At 46.7% G+C, this 19,426-nt stretch overlaps 2 protein-coding genes across 8 annotated transcripts in view; one reads left to right on the forward strand and one right to left on the reverse strand.

Annotated features, from left to right (window-relative positions):
- myoc (myocilin) overlaps window positions 1-5,877 on the forward strand; it is a 7,776-nt gene extending 1,899 nt beyond the window's left edge. Inside the window, exons 2-5 of the mRNA XM_032526488.1 lie at window positions 2,384-2,449; window positions 2,533-2,625; window positions 4,008-4,219; window positions 4,300-5,877. Coding sequence (XP_032382379.1) covers window positions 2,384-2,449; window positions 2,533-2,625; window positions 4,008-4,219; window positions 4,300-4,881 — 953 coding nt within the window. The 3' untranslated portion in view covers window positions 4,882-5,877. The remainder of the gene's footprint in view (window positions 1-2,383; window positions 2,450-2,532; window positions 2,626-4,007; window positions 4,220-4,299) is intronic.
- Window positions 5,878-6,739: 862 nt separating this feature from the next.
- prrc2c (proline-rich coiled-coil 2C) overlaps window positions 6,740-19,426 on the reverse strand; it is a 29,954-nt gene continuing 17,267 nt past the window's right edge. For 2 of the 7 annotated variants that reach the window (XM_032526481.1, XM_032526478.1), the window contains exons 15-34: window positions 16,908-19,358; window positions 16,320-16,483; window positions 16,047-16,201; window positions 15,396-15,915; window positions 15,202-15,287; window positions 14,920-15,114; window positions 14,570-14,830; window positions 14,264-14,356; window positions 12,486-12,587; window positions 12,209-12,380; window positions 11,763-11,984; window positions 10,982-11,103; window positions 10,674-10,888; window positions 10,305-10,536; window positions 10,067-10,177; window positions 9,722-9,916; window positions 9,509-9,609; window positions 9,153-9,279; window positions 8,791-9,033; window positions 6,740-8,666 (exon numbers count right to left, since the gene is read on the reverse strand). In XM_032526481.1, coding sequence (XP_032382372.1) covers window positions 8,403-8,666; window positions 8,791-9,033; window positions 9,153-9,279; window positions 9,509-9,609; window positions 9,722-9,916; window positions 10,067-10,177; window positions 10,305-10,536; window positions 10,674-10,888; window positions 10,982-11,103; window positions 11,763-11,984; window positions 12,209-12,380; window positions 12,486-12,587; window positions 14,264-14,356; window positions 14,570-14,830; window positions 14,920-15,114; window positions 15,202-15,287; window positions 15,396-15,915; window positions 16,047-16,201; window positions 16,320-16,483; window positions 16,908-19,358 — 6,031 coding nt within the window. In that variant the 3' untranslated portion in view covers window positions 6,740-8,402. Of the gene's footprint in view, window positions 8,667-8,790; window positions 9,034-9,152; window positions 9,280-9,508; window positions 9,610-9,721; window positions 9,917-10,066; window positions 10,193-10,304; window positions 10,537-10,673; window positions 10,889-10,981; window positions 11,104-11,762; window positions 11,985-12,208; window positions 12,381-12,485; window positions 12,588-14,263; window positions 14,357-14,569; window positions 14,831-14,919; window positions 15,115-15,201; window positions 15,288-15,395; window positions 15,916-16,046; window positions 16,202-16,319; window positions 16,484-16,907; window positions 19,359-19,426 lie in introns of all 7 variants that reach the window. The other 5 variants (XM_032526476.1, XM_032526475.1, XM_032526479.1 and 2 more) reach the window with 4 other exon arrangements.

The raw sequence follows: 19,426 nt of genomic DNA on the forward strand, positions 1-19,426 counted from the left end.
TTTCTCTCTACTGACAGACCTCCAAATTTACAAACAACTGAACTACATGTTGGAATCGACCGGAATTCTCCTTTAAAGACAACAGGGGCAATAATGTGTGTGCCCACCCTAATGTTGCATGTACCTTTTGTGTGTGTGTGTGTGTTTGTTTGTGTGGTTAATGTTTTGGTTGCCCCCTAGACTAATATTAGTCTGCAGAGAGACACTCGGCTTCTGCTCCCTGACTGAATTTAGTGGGGATGGTTGCAGGCCAAAGAGGGTCAGCTCAGTGTTCATGTTCTTGCTGTCTTTATTACTGGTGTTTCCCTCTGCATGATGAGCGGGGCGAGAATAGCAAGGTTGAGGGAGTGGGGTGGGGGGGCTGAAATGTGATGCACGCTCTGGAAGAGGTTGTTCCGTGCCAGGGGTCTCATCTCAGGGCTTTTGATGACACCTGGTGGGTCAGGGCTGGTGGGGATGGAGACAGCGCAGCGGGCTTAGGGCCGACAACACTAGACTTCCAAGGGAGAGAGGGCTGCACAAAGCCAGGGAGTTATCTTGGAGCCAGTAAGGGCAAGCTCTGGTATTCTGTGTGTTTGCAGTGGCCAAACTGTCTAATTAGCCTCTGTTCTCTTCCTTTCACCCACCATCTCCTGTTGGTCACCGCCCCCCCTCCCCCCCCCCTCTTTTCTCAGTAAAGCCATCACTCTGTTTCCCCTCATGGCTCAGCGTGTAGCCTATTAATCGTAACGCCGAGGTTGCCAGCAGCAGTAAATCCTTCCCCGCCATCTCCCCATCCAGGACACATCTCTACTCCCTCTGCATCAGGAGAGCTTATACAGTCTATACCTTCTGCATACCTCGGGTTATCTGTTAAGCTCCTCATGTTTGCACCTGCGGACTGAAATACACAGCGAGGGCCCCTCGGGTGGAGAGGCAGATGTAGAATGGATCATGGTGAGAGGACAGCATGCAGAACCACAGGGAGGGGATTAATGCCAACGTTTGTAACTTTCACAAGTTTATAACTCAAGCTGTGGTTATGACTTTCAGTAACAACCACCTCTCAAAATATATGAGCTGAGATATGGTAATGGGATTTGTCCAGCAGGATATGCAGACATAAATACCGTTCAATGAACTCCTAAGAAGTTTCAAATGTGCTTATCATGCAGTAGGTAGCGAGACTACATGTCCAGAGTCCAATCTAAATGTCATCTGTTGATTATGCACTGTATCCTGAATTATGAATATGAATGAAATATAAATGCCCAGATGCAAAATGCTGCATGACAGCAATATTATGGGAACGCTGAGTTGAATTGTGTGGAGGACTGGACACAAATTAGACCCAACAACTGTACTGAATACTGTAAGCGGCCTCTGGCTGAGCCTCGTCTGGGAAATTAAGACCTGTCCGGTCTGTGAGGTTTATGGTATTCTGCTTAGTGATATCGCAAACAAATAGGCAGGATATGAAAGCACATATGGCACACACACCCACACACACACTGGGGAAAAGACAGTAAGAGAATGTGGCTGTTTACCAGTGATGATGATGATGACTGGCTGTGTCCTGTGGGAACGGCCTCAAAGCAAAACCCTCAAAACTCTTCTGACCAAGCCGTTACCGTAGCAACCTTCCCATGTCACTGGTGTACTGTACGTCATTTGCCCCATCACCAACCTCCCGCTCCTCATCATCAACGCCGAGAATCAACATCAGCTTCCAGATGCTAGCGCTTAATGTTAATGTTCTCGGCATCATAGGGGCTCATTATGCGGATCAGAACACCGGACGCTGCACGTGCAACAGCAAAGCAAGCACGTGCTCACACATTCCAAACACAGGGACACAAACACACACTTTACATATACAGTATACATTTTCATTAATATTTCCAGGCCTGGGAGGAGTATACAGTTTACAGACAGTTTGACATTGTTTACTTTCCACAGTAATGGATTTTAGGAAGGAACCAAATGGGGGAATTGAAGGGTTAATGGGGGAGAAACAAGAGGAGGAATGAATAAAGGGGAAGAAGGCTGATACCTGACAGTGAAACAGGGGAGGAAGTGCCAAGCGACTGGTTTGAAGTTTTGAGGACGTGAAGTTGACAGTGTTGGGGTGGGACGGGTGTGTGTGTGTGTGTGTGTGTGTGTGTGTGTGTGTGTGTGTGTGTGTGTGTGTGTAATGCTCGGCCAATCTACCGACTGCCTGTCTCCGGAACAGCTGGGAATCCATTCAGGGGTGTTTGTCTCCTGCTGTCACATTCCCTGCTGTGTGTAGTACCACAGCCACGTTTGGGTACACAAACACTCTCATGACTATTGTAAGCTGCGATGTGAAATGTGCGACAGAAATCACTGAACTCTGTGCACGTGTGTGTGTGTGTGTGTTTAGGTTCTCCACCCATGTCTCACCTGATGACCAGGCCCAACAGGCAGGGAGACAGCAGCAGTCTGCGAGGTGGGACACATTTTCTGCAGAATCACCTCCACTAAGATGTTTGTTATTCCACTAAATCCGTGTTTCCATCTCAACCCTGTCAGACTCAGAGTGGCAGTTTGGACCCGCGGGCTTCCAGGAGCTGAAGGCCGAGGTGACAGAGGTACCCGCTCCAGATGGATCTGAAGAAAACACAGGTCTCGGTCTGAAATATTCCGCTTAGGCTCAACATGATCTTTCAATTTCAAGCCCATTGGATTCTGCAAACTGCTGTTATGGCATTTCCCTGACATCATTTGTGAATGTTATTCTCACCCACAAACATTTTGAAAATAAGAAAACGTTGAAATTGGCTCTCCTTTTTGTTTATTGTATCATATGTGCATGCAAGTGCTCGCCATCAATGCGATCCATATTCCTGCGGCCAGTTTCATGCTATTCCACTGACAGTTGGTAAATATAAAAAGCAAAGCTAACGGCAGAGAAGGGGAAGACTAAGTAAGGAAAAACATTCAACGCGTTTGTCAGGCACTTAAAAACTCAATCCTGGCAGCTTACACTCACCCCTTCCCCTTCTCCATCTCCATCCTCCCCCTCTGTCCATTTGACCTGGCAAACATGACACTCACCCCCCTGCTGACAGCTTCAAAGCAAATACTGCTATTAATACTGCAGCATTTGGGGCGAGAATACCAGAGTCATGCCAATCCGTAGGTATGAGGGCCCGCCCGAGTTTGTCTCGTAAATGTAAAGGGAAAGCACCCCTAACAAGGGTGTCACACACACTGCTTACCCTCCCCCCTTCCCAACACCACAACATGGCTTGTGCTTCTGAAAGGCTCTCTGTGGGTGGGATTGTTTGGGAGATCCTGAAAATACACATGCGCTCACCACGTGAAGTCATATTATCTCTGACATAACTGTGCCACAGGGAAGCTGCGTGGTAATCAGTGTATTTATAAGACTTATTCCTATGTAACCCTTAATCCAGTTCTACGTCCTGGACCTGAGAGCGAGGGTGTATTTTAGGAAGTGGTAAATATACAGCCGGCCTTATCGTTTTCCCAGTAAGAAAGACAGCGGAGAGTCCCTGCCCAGGATGAGGCGTAGCCCAGTAGCTGCTCTGATGGTGATACTGAGGCTAACAGAGATGTGAGGCAGCATATCTAGACCTGCGGTCTGCCTCCATGATGACAAATGAAGACCTTAGCCCTGACCAGCTCCGGATGACCCCCATCGTCCCGAATTGTTTTTTAACCCCCTTGTTGTGTTCCCCCCACCTTAGACCTGATCCCAACCAGTTGTATCTGTGGGGCCTAAATATAACCAAAGTCATAATATCAACACCAGAGGGCGGGCCCAGAGGAAACCTCATCTGAAGGGGAAACAGACAAAAAAACAGTTAGTGGACTATAGGGAAACCCACCTAACTGTCAGCATACAGCATCATGTAGGGATTCAAAGCTCTTGCCTAGCTTTTAGATGAACTTGATTGGTCATGATTACAATATATACCTATTTGATTTTGTTATTTTTTTTAAAAAAAGTGTCTCATAAATCTGTCTCCCTCCCTCTGCAGGTTGTGGGGAGTTGGTTTCAGTCGGTGAGCCGGTCACTCACAGGAAGGCCGAGAGCATTGCAGGTAAATATGGGGTTTGGATGCAGGACCCTGAGGCGGTCTCCCCTTATGGGCCCAACATGGTCTGGCGCATCGACACCATAGGCTCTGACGTCAGGCAGCTGTTTGGGTACGACGACATGGAACAACTCTCCAAAGGTTTTCCATCCAAGGTCGGTGTCACATGGGTGATATTTGTTCAAAAAGAATCTCAGGTTATTCCTAGTTATTGTCTTATGTTTTCCCATGCCAGGTCCTGCTGTTGCCAGAGCTGGTGGAGAGCACCGGTGCCACTCTGTACCGAGGCTCTCTGTATTACCAGAGACGTCGCAGCCGCTCCCTCATCCGCTTCGACCTGGCCTCCGAGAGCATCGCAGCCCGTCGGGACCTCCCCCACGCCGGCTTCCACGGCCAGTTCCCCTACTCCTGGGGCGGCTACACGGACATCGACGTGTCTGTGGATGAGCAGGGCCTGTGGGCCGTCTACTCCACCAGCAAGGCCAAAGGAGCCATCGTGATCTCGCAGCTGGACCCGAACAGCCTGGAGGTGAAGAGGAGCTGGGAGACCAACATCAGGAAGAACTCTGTGGCCAACTCCTTCATCATCTGCGGCAAGCTGTACACCGTGGCCAGCTACGCGGCACCCGACACCATCATCAACTACATGTACGACACCACAACCAGCCGGGGGAAGGCCATGGCCATCCCCTTTAGGAACAAGTACCGCTACAACAGCATGATCGACTACAACGTGGCTCAGAGGAAGCTGTTTGCCTGGGACAACTACCACATGGTGTCCTATGACCTAAGGCTGGCTCGCCAGCAGGCCGTCTAACGCCGCCCATGAGCGACTGGTGAAAAGTGACATTTGCTCACCCGTTCCTGCTTCAAAGACAGAGCTTTAGAGCAGGGGTCTTAAGTGTCATTTTTAGGCCAAGGACCCCTTAACTAAGAGAGATGGAGCAGGGACCCCCACGACATATAGGCCTATTGTACCAAATTAAGTTTCATTTTAAACTGGGCCTACTATAAAGTGTGTTATGCCTAAAACCTTACACATATCTTTTTAGAGCATAATAAGCTTTTAAAATAACTTTTGGCATTATTTGAAAAAGCATTGCAGTGTGAATCCTTAGGATTTACTGTCTGTGGCTACCTTCCCTACAGGCTAGTGAGCTCATCTTCACTGGGTTTTTTTGTGCAAATAAGCCAATTTATATTCTCTAATATGTTGGTTTATGTTGACATTTTAGATTTATATAAAAATAATATATATCAAAAAAAAATTGTATTGGCCCACTGCAGTAAATCTGAGGACCCCTTGTTAAAGATCCCTACTTTAGAGTATAATGTACTAAAGAGCCTATCTACCAATCTCCAAAGTGAAATGAAGACATTTGAGAAACAGTGTCCCCCCCCCCCGCAGGTGTTTCTTTTTTTTCTTTAGTGGGTGGCCTTTTGCTGTGGCAGGGCCCACAAAAATGTTTTTCAGAGGAATTATTTTTGTACCGCCTTTAATTCAGATGTATAATTTTCTTGTTTCCTTGATTATATATATATATATATATATATATTTTTGAGGACTGAAAGATGAAGCATAGTTGCATTTTTAAGCTTTTTTGCATCTTTAAGCTAAGAGAGATAATTAATGAATACAAATTACTACACAAACCCCCATAGGACTACATGCCCTACAGTGTTTCACCAGTCAACATCTTGTATTGAGTAAACTACTCCCTCACTCAGCATGTTTTGATTATTGCATGTACTTGTACACTGTAGTCAACATGACATGTTCTAAATCGTGAAATAAACTTCTTCCTGAATTACAGCCTCAGAGACGTATTTGTACAACTTTAAAGGGTTTGGTAGCTGTAAATAATTTACGGTTAAGAAATATACATAACTGGGGACTGACCACTGAAAAACACGCATCTCCAGATTCTGGGATAAAAAAAAGATGAACAAGATGAACAAAGACACTGGATTTTCTTAAAAAAATAAATAAATGAAACTTCATCCCAAAGCTGGAACTGGGGAAATACGTGGCTGTCACGAGACAGTGAAGTAATATTTCACCAAATCAATTATAGGTCATTCATAACTTCTGGATAGCCAGGTTGTCAAAAAACATCTCTGGTCATGATTAAAAAAAAAAAAAAAAAAAATATGCACCATCGCTTTCTAATATGCCATCAGAAATGGTTATGTGGTTCCCGTATAGATGCTGATCGGTAATCAATGATTGATATAATTCATCAAGTCTGCTGATGTAAATTTCAGAGAGTTTCTTCATCAGAAAGCTGCAGTGCATCGGGAGGATAACCAGCAGCCAAAACCTGGCAAAACAAACTTCGTTCTGATTAATGGCTAATAACTCCACCCTTCCATCTGCGTCCGCTCACCCGGTGTCGGGGCCAATAACGGGCCACTATTAAATCATTTAGTTGATAAAACTATTCACAACCTTATAAACCCCTCTTTTAAATATGGTAGCAAAGTATTGCATTACTAGATTTTTTCGTATCTAAGCAGACGAAAAATGCCAAGTGAAGTTGGTGTGAGTGTTGTAGTGACACCTAGTGGGAAGACCTGGTCCATGCCGAATCTGGTTCTGATGGGGAGCAAAAACACAAAAAGCAAAGAATTGTGGAAGATGGCTTCAAGTACAAAACAGGCATCACTGAAAAACATAACAGTATATTATTTTATTAGTTTCTGTAACCAAACCAAGAGAATGTAAATAAGACCGTACATATTTTAATACAGCGATGAAACCCCTGTACAAGTTCAACGAAAAGAAAATAAATTCATTACCCTCCCTCCCTTCCTCATCCATCCATCCATCCTCTAGAGCAAGGACTCTTCCCCCGGCTAGGGTAGCGGTGAGGAGGACGCCCTCCCCCCCGCCTCGGGGTGCATACTACTGTACATTTCTGAAGGACCCTTGTCGCCACAACCCCGAGATGAAAGCATTGTGGGTGGGACAGCCAGCGGAGATGAGGCAGAGACAGAAAACAGCACTGATTGCTCCCATCAGTAAAGACAATAAAACAACAAGTGTCCTTATGCCCAAACACTTCTGAACTTGAGGCTTCTCACCTTGTTCTCCCTCTTGAGGGTTGACATACACCCGCTCAAAGTTTTCCGTTTCAACAATCGACTCACCGTTTCTATTCCTCCTCTAAATAGCCATATCCTGCTTTCCTTTAGCTACGGACACTGATATCAGTCAATAGCAGCAGGTCGGGGTGCTTTACAGTGACGTGTGTGTTTGTGAGACACCAAGGATGGGTGAGGACGCAGTGAGAGGGCGGTGTGTGACAACTGGAACAGCTGTATGTAGTGATCATTCATCATCCGGGTGATCCTGTGAATCCAAACTGAACTCTGCTGCCACGGCAACAGCGATCCTAAAAGGCTGCGACATCATCTCTGCACTGCTTTAACCTGTTGGCTAAATATACAGGAGAGTCCAGCTACGCGCTTCCCCCGTTTATACCACACACGCGCACAAGCACACACACACACACACGCACGCAATTCTCAGGCAGGGCGATGAGAGCAGAAGGCAGGAGCAAAGGCTCACAATAAATCAATAAATCATTTCAGTCAACTGCTGTAATTTTCACATTTCCATTCTGGTAAAACTAAAATGAATTTCTGGTAACCGTGGATGAAACCGTTGAGTATTTGTGTGTGTGTGTGTGTGTGTGTGTGTGTGAGAGAGAGGGTGGTTTTGAGGTGCATTTCCATGTGCACATATTGCTGGATTAGTTATGATGGGAGATCGGCCAACAAAAAAAAGTTGTCGTCACTAAAATGACCTCTCCTTAACAAGATTGTTTTGACTACAAAAACAAAACTGATTTCTTTCATTAACAAAAACAGGTCGCTCCTGTAATATGCATGATCCTATTTGAGGGGTAAAAATAAAAAAGGAACAGAAATCAAGAGCTATATATATATATATATATAAAAAAAAAGAAAAAAAAAAAGAGGCAAATTCAGCAGCAAATATTTCAATTTTCTCTTTCCAGCGCTCCTCTTATCTACTGTCTCAGTAGATTTCTACGGAACAACTTGTGCAGCCATTTTATCGGCATCTAAATATGAAAGAATTCAACTCAAACGCCGCCAACTACGGTGGGACATGATGGGGGAAGAAAGAAGAGGAAGAGGATCATGTATACGCAGGACAGTGCCTACCCTCAGTAACCACTACAACCAACTCATCGTCCTCCCACACATTGTTCCCCAGGGCTGATATGAGGCGGTGACCGAGTGAATGGGGCTTGATTCTCTCTTCCTGTCTTCCATCCATCATATTGTCATCTGAAGAGGTTCTGCAGCTCTCTACTTGCCCTCTTCTGGTTTGATGGCCTGCGGTTTTATGGGGCCAGTCCGTATGGGCTTGGCCGTGGAGATGGACATGGAGATGGGGGGTTTGTCAGAATCTGGGCGCTCGCCTATTGCCTGGTGGTTCGGGGCGGAGATGTCGAGGGGGTTTTTCCCCACCTGATCAAGCCGAGACACTTTGCTGACATGCGGGGCCTTGAGCTGCTGCTGCTCTGAGAAGAACTTATGAGTGGACTGAAGCACCTCAGCCCGCTGCTTTGCCTATGGAGTGATAGAGCAAAAATCAAATCAGACAAGCCGCATATCACTCAAAGATGTCACCATCTACCTGGCCAGTTAATAAAACAGATGCACAGAATTGGGGAAATTAAAGAGGGACCCAGACCTTTAGGTCCTGTTCAGCCTTCAGAGCCGCCTGGGTGCCTCTGGGAGCAAGCGAGGGACCAGGAGGTCCTCGGGGAGTGTGCTGGCTGTGCTGCGGATGCTGAGGTCGGGGATGGGGCATGAGACCACCACCCACATTGGCTGACATTGGAGGGCCCATGGGAGAGCGCTGGACACCTCCAGCAAACGAGTTGACGTGAGGAGGTCGAACCAGAGGAGAGACGATGTTGGGCTGGGACAAAATCTGACATCAAGAGAACGAAAACCCATATTGAATAGAGGGTTGACCATTTCATTTTGTGCCTATAACCAGTGCTTTATATAAACTCAATAAAAAAAAAAGTTTTATGATTATTGCTCTACCTGTGGGTTGAATTGGCCAGGGAAGTGCTGAGTCATTCTCATGCCAGCAGAGCTAGCCTGAAACTGCTTCTGGTACAGCATGCTGTTGATCTTACTGGACTGGCTGCTTGGAGATGTGGAGCTGGCCCTGCAGGCAGAGGAGAGGGTATTCATAAAATCACGTGTCTCAAAATAACACGTCATGGGCTGGAACCACACTTGAACAAACATTTTATGAATAAAAACAACATGGCAGCTTTTGGTGCAGCTTGTGGATACACATATATTTACATAAAAAAAAAAAAAAAAATACTATGCTTGGTGTGGCTTTTAGGCATGCCTGTGTGCCAGATAGTATGTGAACTTATGGGCTGTACCTGTAATGGCTGGAGGTGGGTGTAGTGCTCCTGGCGCCGATAGGAGGGGTTCCGGGCTTTACATCCATTCCACTGCCAAAGAGTTTAAGATCCATGTCCATCTGCAAAGTGCCAACACAAAAAAACTGCTACAACTTACATAATTAACATAATTATAAATAATACAATCAGCTTGTGTGGGCGTCAGAGTCACACACCCCTATAATCCAGTACCTTGCTGGTTGGAGGCTGCATCATGCTGTGGTTGGGGCCCATGATGCCTCGGTAAGGCTGGGAGACCGGGGGCTGTCGGTTTATGTTGGGGGGCTGGGCCTGGGGAGGAGTGGGAGGCAGCGCCAGGAGGGGCTGGCCTCCACCAGAGCCAAAGTTTGGCAGGGACAACTGGGAACTGGGCAGAGGGACTGTCACCTGGAGAGAGATTAAGCCACAGAACCGTTACATCCTAAAACGATTCACCCCTTTGTCAATTGACAGAAAATTGTGCTACTTTTTGTGTTTCACGACACTCGAAATTGAATAAACATTTAGTGTCCATTATCATGTTTGCATGTAGCTTACCTGTTGCATCGCAGAACTAGGCGACTGAGTGTTGCTATAGTAGCTACTCTGGCCATGCTGTTGCACCTGCCCCGAGTACATGTTTGAATGCTGACTCATCCCCTGTCGAGCCTGAACCAAAGACAACTATGTCAGATGGAACATATACAAAACAAATTAAGTCCAGGTGTCAGTATGACAAAATGTTAGTCAATATCATAGGGTAAAGTGAAATTGTTTCTGTGAGCAGACTGGCTACCTGCAGCAGGTGTGTGTCAATGAGCTGGGAGCCTCCCATGCCAGAGGGCTGGTTGAGCTGCGGCTCAAACAGAATGGGAATGTGTTGGGTGGAAGAGGCCTGCTGATAGGTCAGATTAGACTGAGGCTTGCCCAGCTCAGGTGCCTGCACGCCGGGATAGCTGTGCAGGGATGGTCCTGACAGCATCATGGAGGGCTGTGACAGGCTGCTCTGCATAAATGCCTGCTGAGACCTGAAGACAGATCAGGACACAGGATGAGATGAGAGAACAAGGGTACCTCAAAATAGGGACACTGGCGCTTCAGCAGTACTGTATATTTCAGCTGTGTTTAGGAGCAGAGAACTGCATATATTGCTGTTGGGTGTTACCTGTATGGCTGCAGTGAGGAGCTGAACAGGTCCTGTGGCTGGGAGACTGGGGGACCAGTGCTGAGTCCTAGCTGAGCCTGGTGCGTGTGTTGATGTTGGTGTTGGTGTTGATGTTGATGCTGGTGCTGGTGTTGATGTTGATGTTGGTGTTGATGTTGTGGCTGACCTTGCAGTGGAGCGTAGATAGGGATGGGAATCTGCTGGACTGCTGTCGGCTATAAGGTGGAAAAACACAGACAAGTACATTCAACTCAAACATTAAAAAAAGACATTCCTGCAGCATTTTACTGACCAAGTGAAACCCCTACCTGTGAGAGGCCGGGCTGGAAGCCTTGCTGCTGCGCTAGGGAGGGAGGCGCCAAGCGAGGGTGAGGGGTACTAAAAAGGTGGCTAGTGTCCATGTAGAAGGCTGGAATCTGAGCTGCAGAACCTCGACATAAAAGGGTTTACATATTAGTTATTAACATAGTGAATAGAGCCCGACCGATATAATAAAAACGGACTGTCAACCATGTTGTGAGCGTTGGCGTTCCATAGTCTGTCCACCAGAGGACGTTCTTCAACGAGCCTGTTGGCAACACTGATTATTTTTTTTGTTAATGTGATTTTGTTCAAAGGACTTTAAGTTTCATATCTTAAGTTTGTGTTTTTATACATTTTATTTATCAGAAATTTTATATATTTTGATGTTCCACTCTTCTGTTGTGACAATAAAACAAGTCATATTATAATCATATTAGTTTAGTGAGAACTCATAAATAACTACAAATAACTAATGTTAGGGAAATCTGTTTTGTAACGCGTTTCTGCATTTTTTATCCATCTATCCAACTATGATTTTTAAATAACCAAATATTTGTATCGACCTTAAAAATCCTTTAACCGGTCGGGCTCCAATAGTGAACAATTCTTCAAACCTGGAACTAAATATCAAGGCTATAAAAAAAATAAGAGGTTGGTGTTTAAATTTGATATTAAGAAACAAATGGATGAATACGTTTTAAGAACAAATGGCTTCCACTTGATCATTTCAATGCAGCCAATGTGTAACATAACCACCGTCTCAGTTCAGTGCCATGTTTCTCTCACCTGCTGCAGACTGAGAGACGTACACCTGTGGGGTCTGCTGTTGCTGGGGCAGGAGGGTAGTCACACAGCCCAACTGAGAGAAGCTGCTGCTACTACCGCTGCTGCTGGAGGACGACAGACCTCCACCTTGCAGTTGCTGGGGCTTCACCTTACAGATGTTAGGGGGGTCAGAGGCTGTGGTGGTCTTGGTGCTGAGGGATGATGTTGTATAGGTAGCAGAACCTGCAGGGTGGAGATAGACACATGGTGAATACGAGAAATCATAAGGGAACGCCTGGAGACTACAAGGGGAAATCCCGAAACAAACAAATACACCATTAAAGCAGAGTACCGTAGAATGTCAGAGCAGTGTGTGTGTGTGTGTGTGTGTGGGGGGGGGCAAACAAGGCGTTAACACACAATACTGTTGGAGATATACAGACGATCTTAACTGGGAGTTCTTTTACCTGACAGTGAGGTGCTGGGGGTAACAGAAGCCACAGGGATCTGTGGTATGGAGGCGGAGGAGAAGGTAGAGTACGAGGATGCACAGGAGGTGATGGGGGAGGAAGAGGAAGTGACTGGAGAATTTTTCTCCAGACTCGGGGAGTTCTCCCACGCCTTACGAGCCGATTCCATCTGAGGAGGGGACAGTGTTTAGGTATTGTTTCATTGAAAGTGTATTTATTCTTTTTTTTTTGGGAAGCACAGCCCACAACAAGCAGCGTTACTTTCTCTGTGTACCTTTAGCGTTAGGTCAACAGTTGCAGGAGATACAGTGCTGAGGCTGGAGCTCTGCTGCAGGGTCTCTCGTCGAGGAAGAGGCAACGCGTGGGGTAGCGCCACCTGAAACACATGGTAAAAACCCCAAAGCAGTATTTATATAATACCCAGTGTTTAGGATTACCCATTTACCCATTACCTATGGGTAAATAGCCCCAGCTATGGGTAAATAGTGAAGACCCCGACAGCGGTGCAGGAGGAAGATGGTGGTGTGAGAGCCACCACAACGTCTGGGAAGGAGGAAGAAGGCAACTCCATAGCCACGTGGGTAAACTTGCAACTTTGCATCCTAAACCCCCAACATATAAATTGGCTCAAATAATTTTATGTTAATTATAATATACTAAATATAGGTTTTGGTCTGAAGATACTTGTTGGTCATCCAAAGAAAATATTTAATTAAACAACACGGGAGCATTTCTTTCAGGGACATTTTGCAGGTTTACTACGAGTCTCACGTAGCTTTAGACTTTAAGACAAAACCGGTTGATTTAGTGTCACAGAGCCTTTCAAACACAGCTGCAATTCAACGTTTTATGAAGAAGAAATGCTTTAGAATATACACCGTTATTGTCAAATCAGCTATGAACTTGAATTATTTGGTAACTGTTAATTATCAGTTTGCTTCTTTTTCTGGGAATAATCATACAAACATATTTGGTTCATGTTTTAATTACAAAATTAGGCGATTCATATATAATTTGGGTATTATTATGTAATGAAGGGAATATTTCTTACATAATGCGTTTCTACATCAGGGTGGCTACAGGTATAAACAAGTTAAATGTAAGACTTTTAAGACCAATTCTAAATGAAATTTAAGACCTACCTTACGATAAAAATACAAAGTGGAAATACACAGTAATCTTTCCAAGTAAACACAAAATTAACAGTATGGTAAAATGACAATAATCGGTTAAGCCTACTGGGGAAAAAAATATTCAAGAGATTGCCTGCATTTTCGCCGTGACATGACACAAACATAATTAAGACCTATACAATCTGAATTTAAGACAATTTAATACATTTTAAGGCCTTATTTTTAGGAAACTTGATTTAAGACTTAGGACTTTTTAAGGACCCGCGGCCACCCAGGTAATGTCCTAAATAAACCCCAGACTGAAAGCCAAAATACGTGGTGGCTATTTTGAGCTTTTATTGATGAACGAAGAAGTTTTTGTAACTTCACATTGTCATATCTGCCTTATATTTATCACGTTTGAAAAGCAACAAGAAATCCCCCTTATATGACAAACATCCGATTTACATGAAACTTATGTGTAGTCTGCATGTGATACTGAGCCTCTATTGTTTAACCATACGAACGTAGACGACATCCCTCTTATGGCCCGCCCCGTATGCTTAGGCCACACCCCTTTCCTAACTGGTGACCTATTTTAAGGTAGAATCTTGTGTGAGATATCATTGAACTCAGAGTTTCTTCATGATTGTCATTGTCTGGCCCACCCCCTATACTTAAGCCACGCCCCTTTCATTTCTTATGAAATGTTTGACGTGGACTATTGTCTGAGGCACCATTGAACTCAGGAGAGAGTTCCTTTTTCATTGGTGGTGGTTTGCGATGTCCGATGGTTGCTCAAATACACGGGTGCATGGAGCGGCGTCCGGACGCACAAGGAGGTGCGAGGGCCCGTCCAACGCTGCTTGCAGCTTTAATTATCTATTACAACTGTAGGACACACATCTCTTCAAATTAAAAACAGGGGATGTTTACTCACATTTGCTACCAAACTCTCTTCTATTTTGTTCACTCCTGTAGAAACACTGTCAGCCAGTGAGGAGGAGGGGGTGGTGTAGTCAGTGACGGACTCCTGAGAGGGAAAGACATAAATTCAGAATACACACAAACATGCGATACTGCAGCAATACTACTTTTTTTTTTTATTGTTCTCTGTACCTTGTTTCGGGCTTAGTGTATGACCAACCTATCAGGTACAATGATTGCTTACCTAAATCCAACTATCATAAAAGTGTGATTAAAAAAAAAGAAAGCCTAGCTGTGTGCTGATGGGACGCCGATTTACCTTAGAATTACTGTTGTACTCTGCTGAAGGGACTGTGATCATTCCCTCGATGTCTCCTCCCAGCTCTGGTACTGTGGTGTCACTGGTGGGTGGACTTGAGTCTGTGGCTCTACTGACGCCTCCTCCAGGGACTCCTCCATCCATGATCCCCTCGCCTTCTCCTCCACGTGCGTCTTTGGCCTTGCGGTTCTTTAAAGAGCGCTCTTTACCAATGGGACCTGGCTTGTACTCCTTGGTTTCCACTGGTTCCATTTCAGGAAGCTGGGGAGAAGGAGAGATTTACATGACTAGGATTCAGTGTTCTTCAACAACAGTTTAAAAACGTGAGTTTCCTTCACAGCCAAGCTTACCTTCTGTGTTTTGATTGGGCCAGCTCGAGGTTGTTTCTGTCTCTGTTCTTTGGGAGCAGGTAGTTTGTTTTCAGAGACACTTTCTAGCATCGCTGGAACTCCATCACTGTCAGTGCTGCCTGCAGATGATGGTGCACCAAACTGAATACTGTCTATTGCCAATTCCGCACTGCCCTCTGCTCCAGGCTTCACACCCTGAAACAACACAATGTTTTTATGGTTTATCATGGAGCAAAAGGATCATACAGTCAACAACAGGTGAGACAGACACATTCAACATACCTCAGAGGAGACCGTGCCAGTAAAGGAGGTAAGAGGTTTGTTCCAGGCACTCACAGATGGTGGCTGGGGAGGGCTGATTGGACCAACTGGAATATACACATTATGTATATTAGACAAGCGCTAGATGATAAAGGAGATTCACAAGTTGAGACAAATTTAAAACATTTTTAACGATAATTGGCTTATCCACTCACGCTTCTTGACATCGGGAAGGACAGTGGCGCCTGCTACCTTGTTCTCCCACAGTTCTGTACCCAGAGTGCTGTGTGTCTGCGTAGGTGCGGGGGGTAGGCTCTTAGAGGTAAAGTCCACAGTGGCAGGGGGGATAGAAGACAGTGGAGCCACTGTTCCTTCCCGAGTTTGAGGGGACGCAGTAGGCTGGGAGGGGGCAAGGTGAGGATGCTGGGGAACCGAAATAGAGGGTTGCTGTTGGGCCTGAGATGTGGTGACTACCGGAGGCTGAGACTGTGAGGCCTGTTGTTGCTGCTGCTGCTGTTGTTGGTGCTGTTGTTGGTGCTGTTGTTGTTGTTGTTGTTGTTGCTGCTGCTGCTGCTGTTGTTGCTGCTGCTGTTGTTGTTGCTGCTGCTGCTGCTGCTGTTGCTGCTGTTGATGATGTTGCTGCTGCTGTTGGGATGATTGCTTTTTAGCAAATCTTGGGGGCAGCTTTCCTCCACCTCCCCTGCTCTTTTCACCAGAGCCTTTTTTACTCCAGTTCTGTAGGAGCACAGTTTAAGCCATCAAGAGGTTATACTGAATCAAAGAGGTATAGCTCATAATCATTAAAATATTACATTGCTGCAGGTTTTTTTTTCTAACTATGTGGCACAAGTTATCCCTCCTCTTACTTGAGTAGTCTGCTCTTCCTTTTTCCGTTTCTCTTCGTCCTGCAAGCGTTTTTGTTGCTTGCGGGAGACTACCTCTGTGAAGCCGTCATCATTGGTGCTGGACTGTGGGTCATCTGTGGTTGTGACCTCTGGGTGGTCATCAATGATCACAACACCTAAAGTGACGGGAATAAAACACAGCCGTTTACAGTCAGTTTGCAGGTGAAGAGCAGCGAGAGCCAAGTATGGATTCCTGGCTTATCAGTAAGAGCTGAAATTTAACTGTTTACTTACTGGCATAATTGTTAAGATCAAACTGAGAAAGAGCATTCTCTTTGGGCTTCTTGGCGGCCTGTTTGGCTTCATCCTTACGACGGCCTGACTGGTCCTTTGTAAGCCTTTGGGATGGTCCTCCAGCAGTTTGTGCTGTCCCATCTGAGTTCTGCTGGGCTGCAGGGCTGTTCGTATCAGAGACACATGTTGGAGACAGAAAAAAGATTGAGGCAGGAGAGACTTAGTGACACTTTTTAATGTTGGTAAGAACAACAGTGTGGTGGTGGTCAGCATGTAAATGAATTCTGTAATGACACAAGATTTGTGCAAAAGATTATGCCTTTATTGATAATTTTACAGCACACTAAATTAAAGTAATCAACAGTAGAATTCAACAGCCAAAGCAAATTTAGACAAACAGTACTGAAATATGTAGATTCGGCAGAGCAACTACTAATTATGAAGAAGGCCACACAAAAGGTTTACTGTGTTTGAATAAACATGCCGTATTATTATACACCACACTGTTGATTGAGTCAACTAAGTGCCAATGTAAGCAGACAAAGTAAATGCCTAACAACAGACAAAAGGTTGATTGTTCAAACTCACCCTTTGCGGCCAGCTTTGGCCCCGCCCCTCCTCTCCCCCTTGCCCCCTGCGTAACTCCGGCCTGGTTTGGCTCCACTATTGCCTCTACGATTCGGTCTCTCGGTAGGCCTCTGATTTGAGAAACTTCTCTTGGCCGCTGCTGCCCCTTCCCGTTTTTGAGTCACCCCTCCATCAGGAGGGCTTTTATTGGGGGTCAAAGAGCCCTGAGGTGCTGCAGGTGCCGGGGCAGAGGCCCTGGCTGCTTCATGAGCCGCCTCCAGTGCTCCTTTCCTTTCTTCTCGTTCTCTCCTTTCGTTAAAGTCGCTGCTCTCAGAAGCAGTTTCCCATTCCTCATTGGCTTGATCTGAAGAGTTCTGGTTGGACAAGTCAGGGGACTTGGTACCAACCGCAGTGATGGTGGGGCTGCTGGTCTCAGGCAAGGGTGCTTCTATAGGAGAGGACAAGTCGGGTGCAGACATAGTGGCTGCCAATTCCGCAGGCACAGTTACAGGGGCTCCTGGAGCTCTAGACAGGGTTGGGGAATGGGAATGAGAGCTTGGGGCAGAGCTATGGACAGCAGCAGTAGGCACTGGGAATAGAGGGACAGGGGGACTTGGGGCCGTTTCCCCACTAGCTAACACTGCAGCCTCCCGCTCCTTCAAGCGCCTAAACCGGGGGGGTTTATCTTGCCTCGGGGGCCGTGCTGGTCTGGACCGACGAGGTCTTTCTCTACTACTCTGAGGAGCCCCATCCCCAAATTTCTTGCCATCAGACTTGGGGGGTCTTCGGTCAGCGGCAGGATTGTCATACCTTGGTGTGCACTCAGTGTCCTCAGGCCTGAATGTCTCCATGGGTTTACAGGGCCACTGAGAAGAGGACTCTCTAGCTCCTGGCCGTCTAAGAGGGCCTGAGCGAGGCCCACCGCGTTCCCTGGCTCCACCTCGTCTATTGTATAGTCCTCCTCTTCCTCGCCGAGAAGGCTCTCCTTTAGGAAGGAATCCTGGCTTGGGTCGGCTTTCATCGTCCCCTCTGGGTCCAACTCTTTCCCCCATGTGAGGAGGTCCAAAGCCTGGCTTGTGGGGCCCAGACCGGGCCTCCCCAGGGAGCTCTCGTCTCAATGGACGGCTAGGTTTGGTGCTAGGCTCACGGTCAGAGGGTCCAGTATCACTGGCAGATTCTCTTCCGCCTTCACTTTCAGAATCTGTGTCGGAACCGCGGCGCCGTCTACGTTTTGGTATAACCTCAAAGTCTGAGCTCTCACTGCGTGTTTCACTTTCTTCCCTGTTGCGAAATGCGGCAGCACCTCCAACAGAAGGTAAATCAGAGCGTGATCGGGGCTCTCTGTAATTGTACTCTGCCCGACTTCGACCACGACCCCCCCTGCTTCGGCCACCGTAAGTCCCCCGGTAGCTCCGTCCTCTGGAGTAATACTCCCCTCTACCACGAGCTTTAAAACTTGAGTCTGCAGGCCACTCTTTATCTCTATCTCTGTCCTTGTCCATTTCCTTCTCCCTCTCACGTTCCCTCTCTCTCTCATCTCGTCGGTAGGCACGTGGAGGAAGATTGGACTCTTTCCTAGAGGGCAGTTTGGGTTCTGGGTGTTTGTCATTGCTGGGCGGTTTGTCTGCTTTCTCCTCCTGAGAGGAAGAAGCGGGAGCCCCAGATAAAGGCTGGGAGTCTCGGACTCTCTGATGGCCAATCGGTGTCTCCTCAGCAGTTTCTCTCTTTTCCTCCCCCGGAGGTTTGGAGCCCTCAGACACAGCAGCAGCAGCAGCAGATGCAGAAGGAGCTTTGGATGACTGATCCTTTTTGGACCGGTCTCCTCTGTCCCCTCTCTCGTGACGCTTCTCCCTCTCTTCTCTTTGCTCTCTCTCTTCTTTCATGTCCCTTAGGACAGGCTTCTTTATTGGCCCAGACCTGCGAACAGGTCTCTCTCCCCCTGGTCCTTCCCTGCGCCCAGGGCCTGATCTTCCACCCCAGCGCAACTCAGCTTTCTGTTTGATAGGGGCTGGCAGAGGCAGCTTCTCTTGTTTGTGTAATCCTTCAGCAGGAGGTGTAGCCCGGTTGCTAGTCACCACAGCCTGGGGGTAGAGTTCATTCTGGGGCTTATCCTCAGCCCGTTCTCCTGTGTCCTGTAGCTCTATTGGTTTTGTTCCCAGGGGTAGCACATCAAACCTGGGTTCATCTAGCTTGAGGGAGTGGCTTGAGCCCTGGGAGACGCTCCTCTGGAGCATAGCTTGACCAAGAGCTTCTACTTCTTCCCCACTGGGTAAGCCTGGCTCCTCAGGATCAAAGGCTGGGACTACAGGGACCCTGTCTAGAGGCCCTGATGCATCCTCTGGGCCCTGGGTAAACACTGACAGGGACTCAGTAGGGTCCTGGAAAAAGTTATTTTTATGAGAGTCCAATGCACTGTGGTCCTGGGGATACATAGCTGGAAGACCTCTGTCCAGATCCAAACCAGAGTCCATCCTGTAGAGAAACAAAATTGTTATTATGTCATGTGCCAAAAAGAAATAACAGATTCTTCTTATTTTGCC

Source organism: Etheostoma spectabile, chromosome 9, assembly GCF_008692095.1.
Source record: "Etheostoma spectabile isolate EspeVRDwgs_2016 chromosome 9, UIUC_Espe_1.0, whole genome shotgun sequence".
Lineage (NCBI taxonomy): Eukaryota > Metazoa > Chordata > Actinopteri > Perciformes > Percidae > Etheostoma > Etheostoma spectabile.